This window comes from Pimephales promelas, chromosome 20 (genome assembly GCF_988280905.1).
Source record: "Pimephales promelas chromosome 20, fPimPro1.hap1.1, whole genome shotgun sequence".
Taxonomy (NCBI): domain Eukaryota; kingdom Metazoa; phylum Chordata; class Actinopteri; order Cypriniformes; family Leuciscidae; genus Pimephales; species Pimephales promelas.
The window spans coordinates 29722884-29736840 of record NC_142788.1 but is presented as its reverse complement, the minus strand read 5'-3'; the positions used below and the strand labels follow the sequence as shown (position 1 = coordinate 29736840).

Here is a 13957-nt window from a genome sequence, read left to right as displayed (position 1 = left end):
CTTTTTTCTACTTTTTTCAGCAGTCTTCCCCATGATTGTGTAGCCTACAGAACTGGACTGAGAGACCATTTAAGCCCTGTTTACACGAGAACACTCAATTGTGCGCCCTGACAATTTGAATGGTCTGAACCTTTGCTTTGGTTTGAGCATACTTGCTTCACAATGGATCACGTCAAAACCGAACTTCCCATCCTCAAATGTTGTGGGCGGGGCTAAGTTCGGCTGGCATCCAGGCTACTCCTGTTTGTCATTGTGCATGAAACATCACGCCAATAAATCATCAGAAATATTGCTGACATGTGCGCGTCTCAAGCTCTCTATTTACGTTTGTCCTAACGCCTGTTAGTTGTCTGTGGATTTGCCTATATTTGGCATTGAAAATGGAAACGTCTTTAGACATGGTGTTACGCCCTTAGTCGGGAGCAACAATGAAGGAGGGAACAAACGATTATGGCGGTTACAATACTCTCTTTATTGACACATTCTTCATAACAAAGTCTGTCTCGCAAGTACGCTGCAACGCCGATCAGCATCTCGGTCCTGGCCAGGGATCGATGTGACAGAATGGAACGCTCAATGAAGATGCCAAACAGGAAGCTTTTATTGACGGGCACACCTGTGCACCGGTGAACCCAATCCACCTCATTACTTCAGCTCCGCAGCGCACCTGTAGGAGGAGCAAAACAAACAAAGACAAGGCAAAGACCACAAGACAAAGTATACAGCCGTGACACATGGAAAATCGATTTTACAATCGATGCAATGAACACTTATGTCTCAAAAATCGAACAGGATTTTTTCACAAAAGTGACAGCCCTTGTTGTTGCACATCATGAAATGACTGTTGAAGATTTATTCATAGTTATTGTAGAGGTGATCATTAAATTTGAATCCATAAACTGTATAAATCACATGGCAATTTTATGTAACTCATGTAGTTGAATCACTAGCAGCTGAAACTAGCAAAAGACTAGCAGAATAACTCAAGCATTTTTCTATTTTTCAGATTCAAGAGAGGATTCAGATGATGTGAGGATTGTCCTGCTGGGAAAAACTGGAGTTGGAAAGAGTGCAACAGGAAACACCATCTTAGGGAGAGAAGTGTTTCAAGCCACCGTGTCTCATGAGTCAGTTACTAAAGAGTGTCAGAGAGAGACGGCAGAGATTGATGGCAGACTCATTACTGTGATTGACACTCCAGGACTGTTCGATACTAAAGTTAGTCATGAAGAGATCCAGAGAGAAATCACCAACTGCATCTCCATGATTCTGCCAGGACCACATGTGTTTCTGTTACTGGTACCACTGGGACGATTCACTGAGGAGGAGGAAAATGCTGTCAAGATCATTCAAGAAACTTTTGGTGTGAACTCCCTAATGTACACCATTGTGCTCTTCACCGGAGGAGATAATCTGAAGAAGACGACCATTGAAGAGTATCTGGATAGGCCTGGATCTGTTTTGATGAAGCTCATTGGACAGTGTGGAAACAGATATCATGTGTTCAATAATAATGAGACTGGAGACCGTGGGCAGGTGTATACATTACTGCAGAAAATCAATGACATGGTGACAGCAAATGAAGGAAGTTACTACTCATGTAAGAGGTTCAGACAGATGGAAAGAGAGAAACAAGAAGCACAGATGAAGATACTAATGGACGAAGTGGAGGAACTGAAGAGAGAGAGAGAAGAACTGCTGGCCAAACATGAAGAAGAGAAAGAGAAAATAAAGATGAAGAGTGAGGAAGAAAGAAATAATTATGATGCAGAGAAGAAGAGACGAGAAGAGGAATTTGAGAAAAAGATGGAGAAAGAACAAAAGATGTGGGATGAATCTTATCAGAGACTTAAAGAAGAGAGAGATGAAAGCAAAAGAGAGAAAGAATGTCTTCAGGAAAAAATAGAAAACATGAAAACTAAGATGGAGGAAGAAAGACAGAATCATGACACAGAGAGGAGGAGAAGAGAAGAAGAAATCAGAGAGAATGAAGAGCAAAACAAAAGAGAAATTAAAATAGAACAAGAGAAATGGGAAAATAAGTTACAAGAGGAAAAACAGAGAGGAGAAGAAGAATTTGAGAAAAAGAGGGAGAAAGAACAGAAGATGTGGGATGAATCTTATCAGAGACTTAAAGAAGAGAGAGATGAGATCAAAAGAGAGAAAGAATGTCTTCAGGTCAAACATGAAGAAGAAATAGAAAAGATGAAGAAGATGATGGAGGAAGAAAGACAGAATCATGACACAGAGAAGAGGAGAAGAGAAGAAGAAATCAGAGAGAATGAAGAAAAATACAAAACACAACTAGAGAAATTGGAGACAAAGTTACAAGATGAAAAACATAAGAAGGAAGAGGAAGATGAGAAGAGGAAGGAGAAAGAACAAAATATAAGAGATCAATTTGATGAGAAAATAAAGAGAGAGAGAGAGGAAATAAAAAGAGAAAAGGAGAGGATAGAAAGAGAGAAAGAAGATCTTCAGGCCAAACATGAAATAGGAATAGAAAAGATGAAGAAGATGATGGAGGAAGAAAGACAGAATCATGACACAGAGAAGAGGAGAAGAGAAGAAGAAATCAGAGAAAATGAAGAAAAATACAAAACACAACTAGAGAAATTGGAGACAAAGTTACAAGATGAAAAACATAAGAAGGAAGAGGAAGATGAGAAGAGGAAGGAGAAAGAACAAAATATAAGAGATCAATTTGATGAGAAAATAAGAAGAGAAAAGGAGAGGATAGAAAGAGAGAAAGATGATCTTCAGGCCAAACATGAAATAGGAATAGAAAAGATGAAGAAGATGATGGAGGAAGAAAGACAGAATCATGACACAGAGAAGAGGAGAAGAGAAGAAGAAATCAGAGAGAAAGAAGAAAAATACAAAACACAACTAGAGAAATTGGAGACAAAGTTACAAGATGAAAAACAGAAGAGGGAAGAGGAAGATGAGAAGAGGAAGGAGAAAGGACAAAATATAAGAGATCAATTTGATGAGAAAATAAGAAGAGAAAAGGAGAGGATAGAAAGAGAGAAAGAAGATCTTCAGGCCAAACATGAAATAGGAATAGAAAAGATGAAGAAGATGATGGAGGAAGAAAGACAGAATCATGACACAGAGAAGAGGAGAAGAGAAGAAGAAATCAGAGAGAATGAAGAAAAATACAAAATACAACTAGAGAAATTGGAGACAAAGTTACAAGATGAAAAACATAAGAAGGAAGAGGAAGAGGAGAAGAGGAAGGAGAAAGAACAAAATATAAGAGATCAATGTGATGAGAAAGTAAAAAGAGAAAAGGAGAGGATAGAAAGAGAGAAAGATGATCTTCAGGCCAAACATGAAATAGAAATAGAAAACATGAAAACAAAGATGGAGGAAGAAAGACAGAATCATGACACAGAGAAGAGGAGAAGAGAAGAAGAATTTAATCAAAAAGAAGAACAATACAGAAAAGATATCAAAGAAAAAGAGGAACAAATGCAGAAACATCTGGAGGAAATGGTAAAACCGATGCAAGATGAGTGGAGGAAGCGGGAGGAAGAACAACATAAGATTTGGGAAGACAAAATTAAGTTAATAGAACAACAGAAGCAAGATGAACTACAGAGAGAAAAATCTGCAAACTATGAAGAAGACAGAAAAAAAGACATGGAGAACATGATGATCTGCTCTCAAACAGGCTCAACTCTACAGGTGAGTGATCAATGTAAATCAAGAGTCAGGAGCATTTACAGGTTTTACAACCATCAAGAGTTGAGTTCAGATTCCCTCATGCACGTTTTTTTTTTCTGCATGGACAACACTACATATTTACAACCTACAAACATAATCTACACTGGACCTGCGAATATAACACCACAGAGAATTACATTTTCATCCCATTCAAAGGACAGGGAACTAAGTTTAATTCATTTTGTCTGTAACCTCCAAAATGCCAGCCCATTCTCACTCCCAAGGCGTCACCTAACTGAGTGACGCCTTGGGAAGCATTTGACCATGCTTCAATATCTGACGCTTTTGGCGCCCTTTAAGCCTAGTTCACACTACGTGATTTTAAGCCCGATTTAAGCCCGATTTGCAAATCTTACTTTTTCTTTTCTTTTTTGCATTTTTTTTCTCAGAGCAGATCGTCGAGCAAACAGTGTGCAGCACTAGTTTCTGTCTGACGTCCATATTCGCGTGTTGTGTTCTTCTCTGCATTTTCGCGTCATTTCTGGTTCGTTTTATTGCGTGGTTTTTCGTGACAAAACACATAGCTGTCAAGATTGAACATTGAAAATAAGGGAGTTTTCCCGGAATCCATCCCCAAAATAAGGGATTTTTTTTTTTTGCACGATTCTCACCCACAAACTTTAAAAATAAAGCACAATCCTTAAAAGTCTAAGGTGTTCATAACTAGCCTATGTGTGAGAGAGAAAGAGACAGTGTCATTTAAAGGGAAAAAAATCTACATTTGGATTAGCGTCTGTTGCTCTAGCATTTGGACAACAATTTCAACATTTAGCCTATCACACATCTTCCAAAATCCGCAAAATAGGGAAGTGGGCTGTCTGTTTATTTTAATTACATTTACACATTTTGTGTAGCTTTAAAGAGCCTATTTAGCCTGATGGTGGACCATCACTCAGAAGACACACTATCTTTATATCCTCCTATAGGCCCAGAACGTTTTTTTTTTTTCAAGTTTTTTTTTCTTCTTCATGTAATCACATTGTTAAGAGCTTAAGAAACAAATGGAAAAAAAGAAAATATATTTTATTCATATATTTCAAAATCTATTTATAATAATTATTATTTGTTTAAATTACATTGATATCTGAATTTATGTAAAAACCTAGACTTTCAAACATCATAATGTAATGTATTAATAGCCTATGTATTCGAGTACAAAATTACATTCAGCTAGCCTAAACATCGTTTCCTATTTTTTATTTATTTTTTTGCCTGGAAACGCAAAGAAATTCCAGGCAAAGAAACACGCTTGCCTGTCGCGTGAAAAATAGGCGTTAGTTCTATTTCTAGCATGCACGCGTTTTCTGGAGACGCGCGTGTGTCACGCAGGCAGCGTGCAATAAAAACGGACACGCCACGCAGCCAGTGTGTCTCCGGCCAGCGCGCGCGGCACCGCATCCGAGGATAAACGACTTCAAGCCGAATCTGTCCGAGCCCGTACGTCTCACACAATCAGAGAGTAAAAATACGGTATATTTTACGGGAAAATACTCAAACGGGAAGACAGCGGGAAAAGAGCTAAAATACGTGAGAAACCCAGAAAAAACGGGAGGGTTAACAGCTATGAAAACATGGTTTCTAGACCAGATAGAATCGTGTTGTTGTCAACTCGTTATTTATTTGATTATTTTCAGGATTTAGACCGTACTATAGTACTGAAACAGCTCTCATTGAGTCACAAATGATCAACGCATTCTCACCCCAAGGCGTCACCTTTGACCATGCTTCAATATTTGACGTTTTAGGCGCCCTTTAGCGTCACTTACATGACGCGATCCTACGGCGTCATCTAACTGACGCTAAAGGAAAGCGTCAGTTAGAGGACGCGGTTAGGTTTAGGTGTGGGGTGGGGGTAGGGTACACGCGATCCTAGGGCGTCATCTAACTGACGCTAAAGGGCGCCTAAAGCGTCAGATATTGAAGCATGTCCAAATGCTTCCCAAGGCGTCAGTTAGGTGACGCCTTGGGAGTGAGAATGGGCTGAAATGATATGCTCTTATCATCCGATCGTGGTTGTATCTCTATGTAGTGCGTTGTTAACTCGTGTAGTGAGTTACCTCCTGTTGTGGATCAATCACGTTGTGTTGTGTGGTGTGAACAGCTAAACAACTTGAACACTCCAGATTTCACTGAGAGCAAGTCATATAGTGTGAACTGCACAGTTCAGCCCGACGTTTTAAAATCATGTTGTGTGAACTAGGCATTAGCGTCAGTTAGATGACGCCCTAGGATCGCGTGTACCCTACCCCCACCCCATACCTAAACCTACCCGCGTCCTCTAACTGACGCTTTCCTTTAGCGTCAGTTAGATGACGCAGTAGGATCGCATCATGTAAGTGACGCTAAAGGGCGCCTAAAACATCAATATATATATATATATATATATATATATATATATATATATATGAAGAATTCAGATGCAAAAGCCTTTAAGTGCCAATTGAAATTTTCTTCTAAAATTATCATTTTTATCAAGCTTGTATATTTAAGTTAATTAAGTTAATAAATATTAATTTCACTTAAATGGCAATGAAGATGACCTATTGTCATTTAAGTGAAATTATTGAACTTAAATATACAAGCTTGATAAAAATGACCATTCTAGAAGAAAATTTCAAATGGCACTTAAAGGCTTTTGCATCTGAATTCTTCATATATATATATATATATATATATATATATATATATATATATATATATATTATCAGTCTATCAGGATAGTATCTCTGCTAAAGTGACAATAACAAATTACATTTATATGTTTTATGTGAATCTGTTCATGTATTTACAGAAAGATGAAACTGGTCAAAACCAAAAGCTTGGAGCAAAAACCAATGAACCGCTTGAAGAACTCTATGATAGACTAGATCTGACAGAACGATATCAAGATAAAATGAAAACGGCAGATATTCTTCAAATCATCAAATCTTCATTTCAGTCTCAGGAGCCACAGGAAGAGAATGAACTGGTAAACTCATTCCTACACAAGCTGATCAACATGGACTACAGAGCAAGATACACATCCATAAAACACAGAAAGAGAAAAGGTATCAAAGGCAGTGCAAACCCTGATATTCATCCAATGGATGTTCAGATGGCTGTGTTTCATTGTGCCGATGGTTTCCTGAAGCAGCTGATGGTGACTAAACTCTCTCAGTGTCAGTATTCACTGCCTCTGCTTGTTCCTGATCCATTCACACAGCAAATTGAGTTTCCTCTCTGGACATTCAGACAAATCAACAAGAGCTGGAAGAAGAAAAACTCAAGTAACAAAATCATCAGTCAAACTCAACCGGTCTACAAGGCTGAGACTCCAATGGTGGCTTTCTTCAGGTTTGGTTCAGTGTCTTCATCAAAGTCTGAGCTGATAAACGGCCTCATCAATGAGAAACACAACACGTTCTTCCACAGGAACTGCTCAGGCAGCAGCAGAACCAGATTACTGATGGACGGAGTGGTGGAGATCGCCTGGTACTGCCCTTCTGGGAAAAATGATGCATTTGATGACTGTGTTGCTTTCTGTAATCTTCATGGTGATGCAGGAACCAGTGAGAAACAATATGAGATTCTGACCAGCATGGCGTCAGTAAACGTGCTCTTCTTACCTGATTTTGGACAGAAGAACCATTACAAGGATTTGGTGACATCACTCTTCAAATCTCCTCAGCCTCTCATTTGTCTGCTCACTGACAGTGACTGTGATGAAACTGAACTGGGGAATGGAAAATTCACAATTGGGCTTTTGGACAAAAACCAAGCTGATGTATCTAATCAGATAAAGGAGATGATCAGAGTGGGTTTGACTGAGCAGAAAAAGACCTTCAAACTTGAAGATGTGGCCAAACACACAGGAATCAGAGTAGATGAGGAGGATCCAGAGTGCCGGAGTGGGAAAGAGGCAGCGGTTCAGATCATGGGATTACTGAGAGGAAAGGATCCATCAACAGTGAAAGAAACAAACCTGCCCTGTCAGGGGAAACTGTGGCATGACTGGTGTAAAATCAACAAAGAGCTGTATCATCTAGAAGGAAATCTAGAGGAAGATAAAAGTACCAAACTCAAGAACATGAGAGAAATAAGAGAAGAGCAAGTGGCCCAAGGACTGGGTGAGTTCATGAAAACATTTATTGAAAGAATCAAATCACAGAGTAAGAATGAAAAAACCTATTTCCTCAGATGGATGATGAACCTGTTAGATGACTTCACTTCTGAGAAGATCTTTGATCTTCATAAAGAGTATGACAAAAAATGGCAAGAAGTCTTAGCATTGAAAAAGACTTCTAACAAACTAATAATGACTGAACAAGCAAACCTGGAAAATAAATCAGAGCAAATCAATAGAACAGGTTTTGGCTTGGAGCACATCCTGAGAGAGTTCGGTCAGATCTATGAATCGTGGTCATCTGTGATGAATAACAAGAAAGGCAATCTGCAGTTTGACTTCTGTTCTCTCCCGAGTCTTGCAGCTGAGATAATGATCTCTGGATTCCCAGTGGAGATGATGGATGGAGATGCTGCTCATATTCCTCTGACCTGGGTCACTGCTGTTCTAGAGGAACTTGTTAAGAAACTGGGAGATCAGAAAGTCTTTGTACTGTCAATTCTGGGGGTTCAGAGCTCTGGGAAATCCACCATGCTGAATGCCATGTTTGGACTGCAGTTTGCCGTCAGTGCTGGAAGATGCACTAAAGGAGCTTTCATGCAGCTGATCAAAATATCAGAGGAGATGAAAACTGAGCTGAGGTTTGACTATATTCTGGTTGTTGATACTGAAGGACTTCGTGCACCAGAACTGGCTGGAAGGTCAACAACACATCGTGACAATGAAATGGCCACATTTGTTGTTGGTCTTGGAAATATGACCCTGATCAACATCTTTGGAGAAAACCCATCTGATATGCAGGACATCCTTCAGATTGTTGTTCAGGCCTTCATGAGGATGAAGAACGTCAGACTGAACCCCAGCTGTATATTTGTGCATCAGAATGTCTCTGATATCACAGCTGGAGAGAAAAACACAGAGGGAAGGAGACGACTGCAGGAGAAACTGGATGAAATGACAAAACTCGCTGCTAAAGAGGAAGTCTGTGATGCTGAAAGATTCAGTGATGTGATTGCGTTTGATGTACAGAATGATGTGAAGTATTTTGCTCAGCTCTGGGAGGGCAGCCCACCCATGGCACCACCAAACCCAGACTACTGTGAGAACATTCAAGATCTGAAGCAAACTATTCTTACAAACGCTTCAAAATCAGACGGCATAATGCTGACGCATCTAAGATACCGTATTGAAGATCTGTGGGAGGCTTTACTTAGTGAACAATTTGTGTTCAGCTTCAAAAATACTCTGGAAATCACAACATACAAGAAACTAGAGACTGAATACAGCAAGTGGACCTGGAGCCTTCGGAGTGCCATGCTGGACATCGAAAACAAGCTTCACAACAAAATAGAAAATGATGTAATTCATGATGTTGAGGAAGCTGAACTTCAAACAGAACTAAATGCCAAAAGTGAAGAAGTGAAAAAGACGATGTCTGATTTCTTTAAGAAAGACGGAGACGCAGCTGTACTGAATCAGTGGAAAGGTTTCTTTGAGATAAAAATCAAACAGCTTCAAGAAAACATTGTGAGAGAAACTAAGAGGAAATTAAATGGGGTTCTTCAACAGCGTCACATGAAGAAAAATTTGGATGCTGAGAAGACAAAACATGAAAACACACTCTTTGAAAAGAGCAAAGAACTTGCTTTACAATTCAAAGAACGAGCAAATGATGAAAATTTCATGAAAACACAATTCGATATCTTTTGGAGACAACAGACAGCTGAGATCATCAGAGACACTCCTTTAGTCAAAGATATTGACATATTAATGGATGTGAAAAAGATCCTCATTCAGAACCATAAAAGTCTCCCTTTAGACCGCATGAAAGAGAGCAGTGAGCAGAAAGATATGATCTCTTTGCCAAGCTATTCAGAATATGTACAGTTGAAGATATCCAGTGGATATACAGCAACTTTAAAAAATGTGTTCAAACGAGCTAAAGAGAAGTTTGGTCTTGCTTTATCTGAAGAGGATGAAGTCCAGATAAGATCTTTAATCACAGACATTGCTGAACACACAGATGAAATGATTCAGTCATTTAACATTTCAAAGACGGGCTACAACAACAGCTGCATTCAACAACTCGTAGATTACATAAAGGCAAGAATAACACAGCATGAGGAAGGGCCAAAAGCGAAATATGTCTTCAAGAGTGAATTCTTCATGGATCTGGTACTTTTCATATGTCACAGAGCAAACAAGACATTCACTGATCAATACAAAATGTTCAGGGAAGCCAATGATCCTGTTCTCTATTTTGAGAGGAAGAGTCAAGAGTATTACAGGATCTTCCAGAAATATTGTCAAGGAGCAACATCAGCTGCTGTTTTTGGAGAATTTGTTTGTAATAAACTTAAGGAGCCCATTAAGCAGACGGTCTACAAACAAACTGCCAGAGATTTAGCAGATGAAATGAGGACAAACTGTGAATCACTAAATGGGAACCGATCAAACCTGGAGAAACACATCTTGAGGAGACTGGCAGAAAAACGTGATTTCAAAGCTTACATGACGTACATTAACTATCCCAGAGAACACTTTAAGAATTTCATCAGAGATGAGGTCAGTCAGTACATCACTGAAAGATTTGAAGATAGTGTTCGACCCAAGATGGAAAACAGCATTAAACAGCTGCAGCAGAAGATCACAAACGCAGCACATCAATCCAACAAACATGTTAAAGAGACTAATGGAGAAGCTGATCTGTGGTTGTGTCATTTCACACAACAGCTCTCTGATGAACTGGTATTCTCTGTAAATGACCTCACTGGAGTGAATCTTGATGATGTTAAAGTCAGTTTCTTAGAAGAAGTGATATCGAAAGAACTTCCTTCTATAATATCTGATATACGCAGTAAATTCTGCACAGAAACGTTCCCAGTAAAGCTTCAACACACAGACAGACCAGATGAGCTTCTGATCGATCACTTCTGTGACTGCTGTTGGGTTCAGTGTCCTTTCTGTGCAGCGATCTGCACGAACACAATAGAAGGACATACTGGAGATCACAGTGTTCCTTTCCATCGTAATATTGGACTGAATGGATGGCGTTACAGAGGAACAACAAACCTATGTATCGAGATCTGCACATCATCAGTAGCCAGTGATCGATCTTTCCGTCCAAATAGCTCAGATGATAGAGTCCTCTGGAAGGAATACAGAAAAGGAGGTCCTGAATATGCATCATGGAGTATCACTGCTGATCTCTCTGAGCTGCCGTACTGGAAGTGGTTTGTGTGTGAATTCCAGAAAGATCTGGAAAAGCACTATGGAAAAACCTATCAGGGAAGTGGCAAGATTCCAGCTGAATGGAGAAAATACTCTCAAGAGGAAGCTATTGAGAGTCTGAATAAATACATTTAATGAACAAGGACTCTGATACACAATACACATCTGAAATGAGATTATGTCCCACACTTCAGTTAATGTTGCCAACGCATTCTCACCACAAGGCGTCACCTTCGACCATGCTTCAATATTTGACGCTTTAGGCGCCCTTTAGCGTCACTTACATGACGCGATCCTACGGTGTCATCTAACTGACGCTAAAGGGCGCCTAAAGTGTCAGATATTGAAGCATGGTCAAAATGCTTCCCAAGGCGTCAGTTAGGTGAAGCCTTGGGGGTGAGAATGGGCTGATGTTGCATATACTAAACTAAATATATAGCAAACTAAAACTGCTCAGAGAAGTAGTTCACAGAATATATTCAAGATTTAAAAGAAATAGGCCTATATAATCACATTGTTCTGTTCAACACAGTAACTGATCTTTACTTAAATACAGTAGATGTTTTAAGAATATACCAAAAATGTACATTTTATTTTATTATTTTACTTTTACACTAGTTTGTCTGCTGTGGGTGTATTGCCAGATTTTCTGCTCTACAAATGCCATTTATTCAGACACAAGCTATGACTAAATGCTTCTCACTATATTAAAGTAACCAGAAGCATGCAGAGTTGAAAATTATACATCACCGTGAGAGTAAAACTTGCTCTCCGTTCTCAATTAAGAAGAAAAGCAATGGCTGTGCATTCCACTTTCTATACAATTATTATTATTACAATTCTTTACCTGTTAGCTCATGATTTTCTTTATACTAATGTATTCTTGGTGTTGATATATACTCATATCTGAACAATAAATCTCTGAAAAAGCTTAAACATGGACACTGTGTCTGTTCCTTCCCATGCCTGTGCATTCCTGACTGAAGAGGAAATACTTTGATAAAATAATGAAAGAAAATGAGAATGGAGCAAATATATTTATTTATTTATTATATCCATCCATCCATCCACCCATCTTCTTCCGCTTATGGTAAATTATAGATTATATTACAATAATATCAAATAGATAATATATATTATCTGTTTAACTAAACCAGGTTTGTGACAAGCGTGGCACCTTTAGACCTTCTTGTTTTAGCATAATTATATATGAAGAGTTCAGATGCAAAAGCCTCTATGTGACATTTGAAATTTTCTTCTAAAATTATCATTTTTATCAAGCTTGTATATTTAAGTTCAGTAATTTCACTTAAATGGCAATGAAGGTTACCTATTAATTGTCATTTAAGTGAAATATATATATAAAGTTTTACTAAAGACTATCAATATTTGTAAGACTGTTCTGAACGAAGACATTTACCAGAGTGTTTCTTAAAAACTCAAATGCTCAATTGGATTGAGATCTGGGGAATTTGGATGTTAGGGCAACACCTGGCTTGAACTCTTCATCGTGTTCCTCAATCCATTGATGAACAATATGTACATATAAACAATATATCCTGCTCACTTCCAGCAGGGAACACCATTGAAATGAAGGGGTTTCCCAGCAGAACATTGTCCAGAGCATCACATTCCCTCAACCAGGGCTGCGTTCCAGTCCAAAATTGTCATGCCCTTCACTCGCTAACTCCCCTCCGTCTTGTTCACTTGGATGTACGTCATTGCTTAATACTTTTGCATCAGTTCCACTGACATGATAGTACTTTATTGTTTCATGTGGGTGTTTGTTTATTAAATGAAATGTGTGTATACCTCCACCAGACCCATTTAGGATAGGGTATCCATTTTGTCATTTCTAACATATTTAAGAATTATTACTATTATTATTAGGTGTTCAATTACTAGGTTGCTCACTAGAGGGAGCCAAAGGATAAGAAGTCCAATAATGGCTAAAATTAACTGCAACGGCTATTTGTAGCACCATTGAACATTGACAATATTTCCTTTGATTTTATAATTAGCGTGCAAAGAAATATGCTCGACACTGCCTGCAGCTACACTGAGCAGGATGAACACCTAATTCACTTACATTGGTCCCACCAGAAGATGGCAGTGACTCTCAAAAAACTCCCAGCTTTATTGTTTTCACATGAGAGTAAAACTCATAAACAAGAAACTTGTTTAAGAAACTAACCGAACGACAGACAGATGTAGGCCTACGTGATTAACTTTTTTTTACATCAATTAATGGTAATGGGTTAGTTATTTTCCTTTTTCTTCTAACAATAATGTTAATAATGTAGAAGCATTTGTTAGCTTAGTTTTTATGATGCTGCGTGTGTTGAGCTATTTCTTAAAAAAAAAACTTTCTACTCTGTTTCAACTGTTTTTATATTTGAATGATAACTAACTGGATAGCTGATTAACAGAAGGGGCGGGAGTGCGGGACCAGACGAAGAAAAAAAGTGCGCGAAGAAGTGACGTGACAAAAAAAAAAAAAAGTGACGTGATATGGGAGCAGTTTTTCAGCAGTAGCCTACTACCTCATTGAAGCTTGAAGGATTATTTGCGTCTTGGATGTCTAGATCGAGACGGGATTTTATCGTTGGTTTGTAAGTAGCCTTTTATTAGCCTAATTAAAACGCAAGAGACCCGCCAAAGGATAAACGATAGCCTGTTGAAAGACATGGGCGGTGCTAGTGGGCCAACTGGTTTTAAAATTATGACCTCTCAAATGTTTTTCACAAAGTTTTCATGTGAGGTAATTTTTGCCACATCGAAAATCAATGAATAAGACGTAATCTTGCGCATTAAATGCCGCAAATTGTAGCTTATTCCAGAATTTCGTTCTTTAGACAAGTAGCCTTAGGCTAATAGAATAGTTTTTTTTGTTTA

The 13957-nt window shown here is 38.6% G+C and overlaps 1 protein-coding gene across 1 annotated transcript; it reads left to right on the top strand.

The window, feature by feature from the left end:
* Nucleotides 1-560: 560 nt before the first annotated feature.
* LOC120480994 (interferon-induced very large GTPase 1) lies at nucleotides 561-11355 on the top strand. Its single transcript, XM_089124560.1, has 2 exons — nucleotides 561-3690; nucleotides 6521-11355. The coding sequence occupies exons 1-2, from the start codon at nucleotides 1264-1266 to the stop codon at nucleotides 11195-11197; spliced, it is 7104 nt and encodes a 2367-aa protein (XP_088980686.1). The 5' UTR covers nucleotides 561-1263; the 3' UTR covers nucleotides 11198-11355.
* Nucleotides 11356-13957: the final 2602 nt, after the last annotated feature.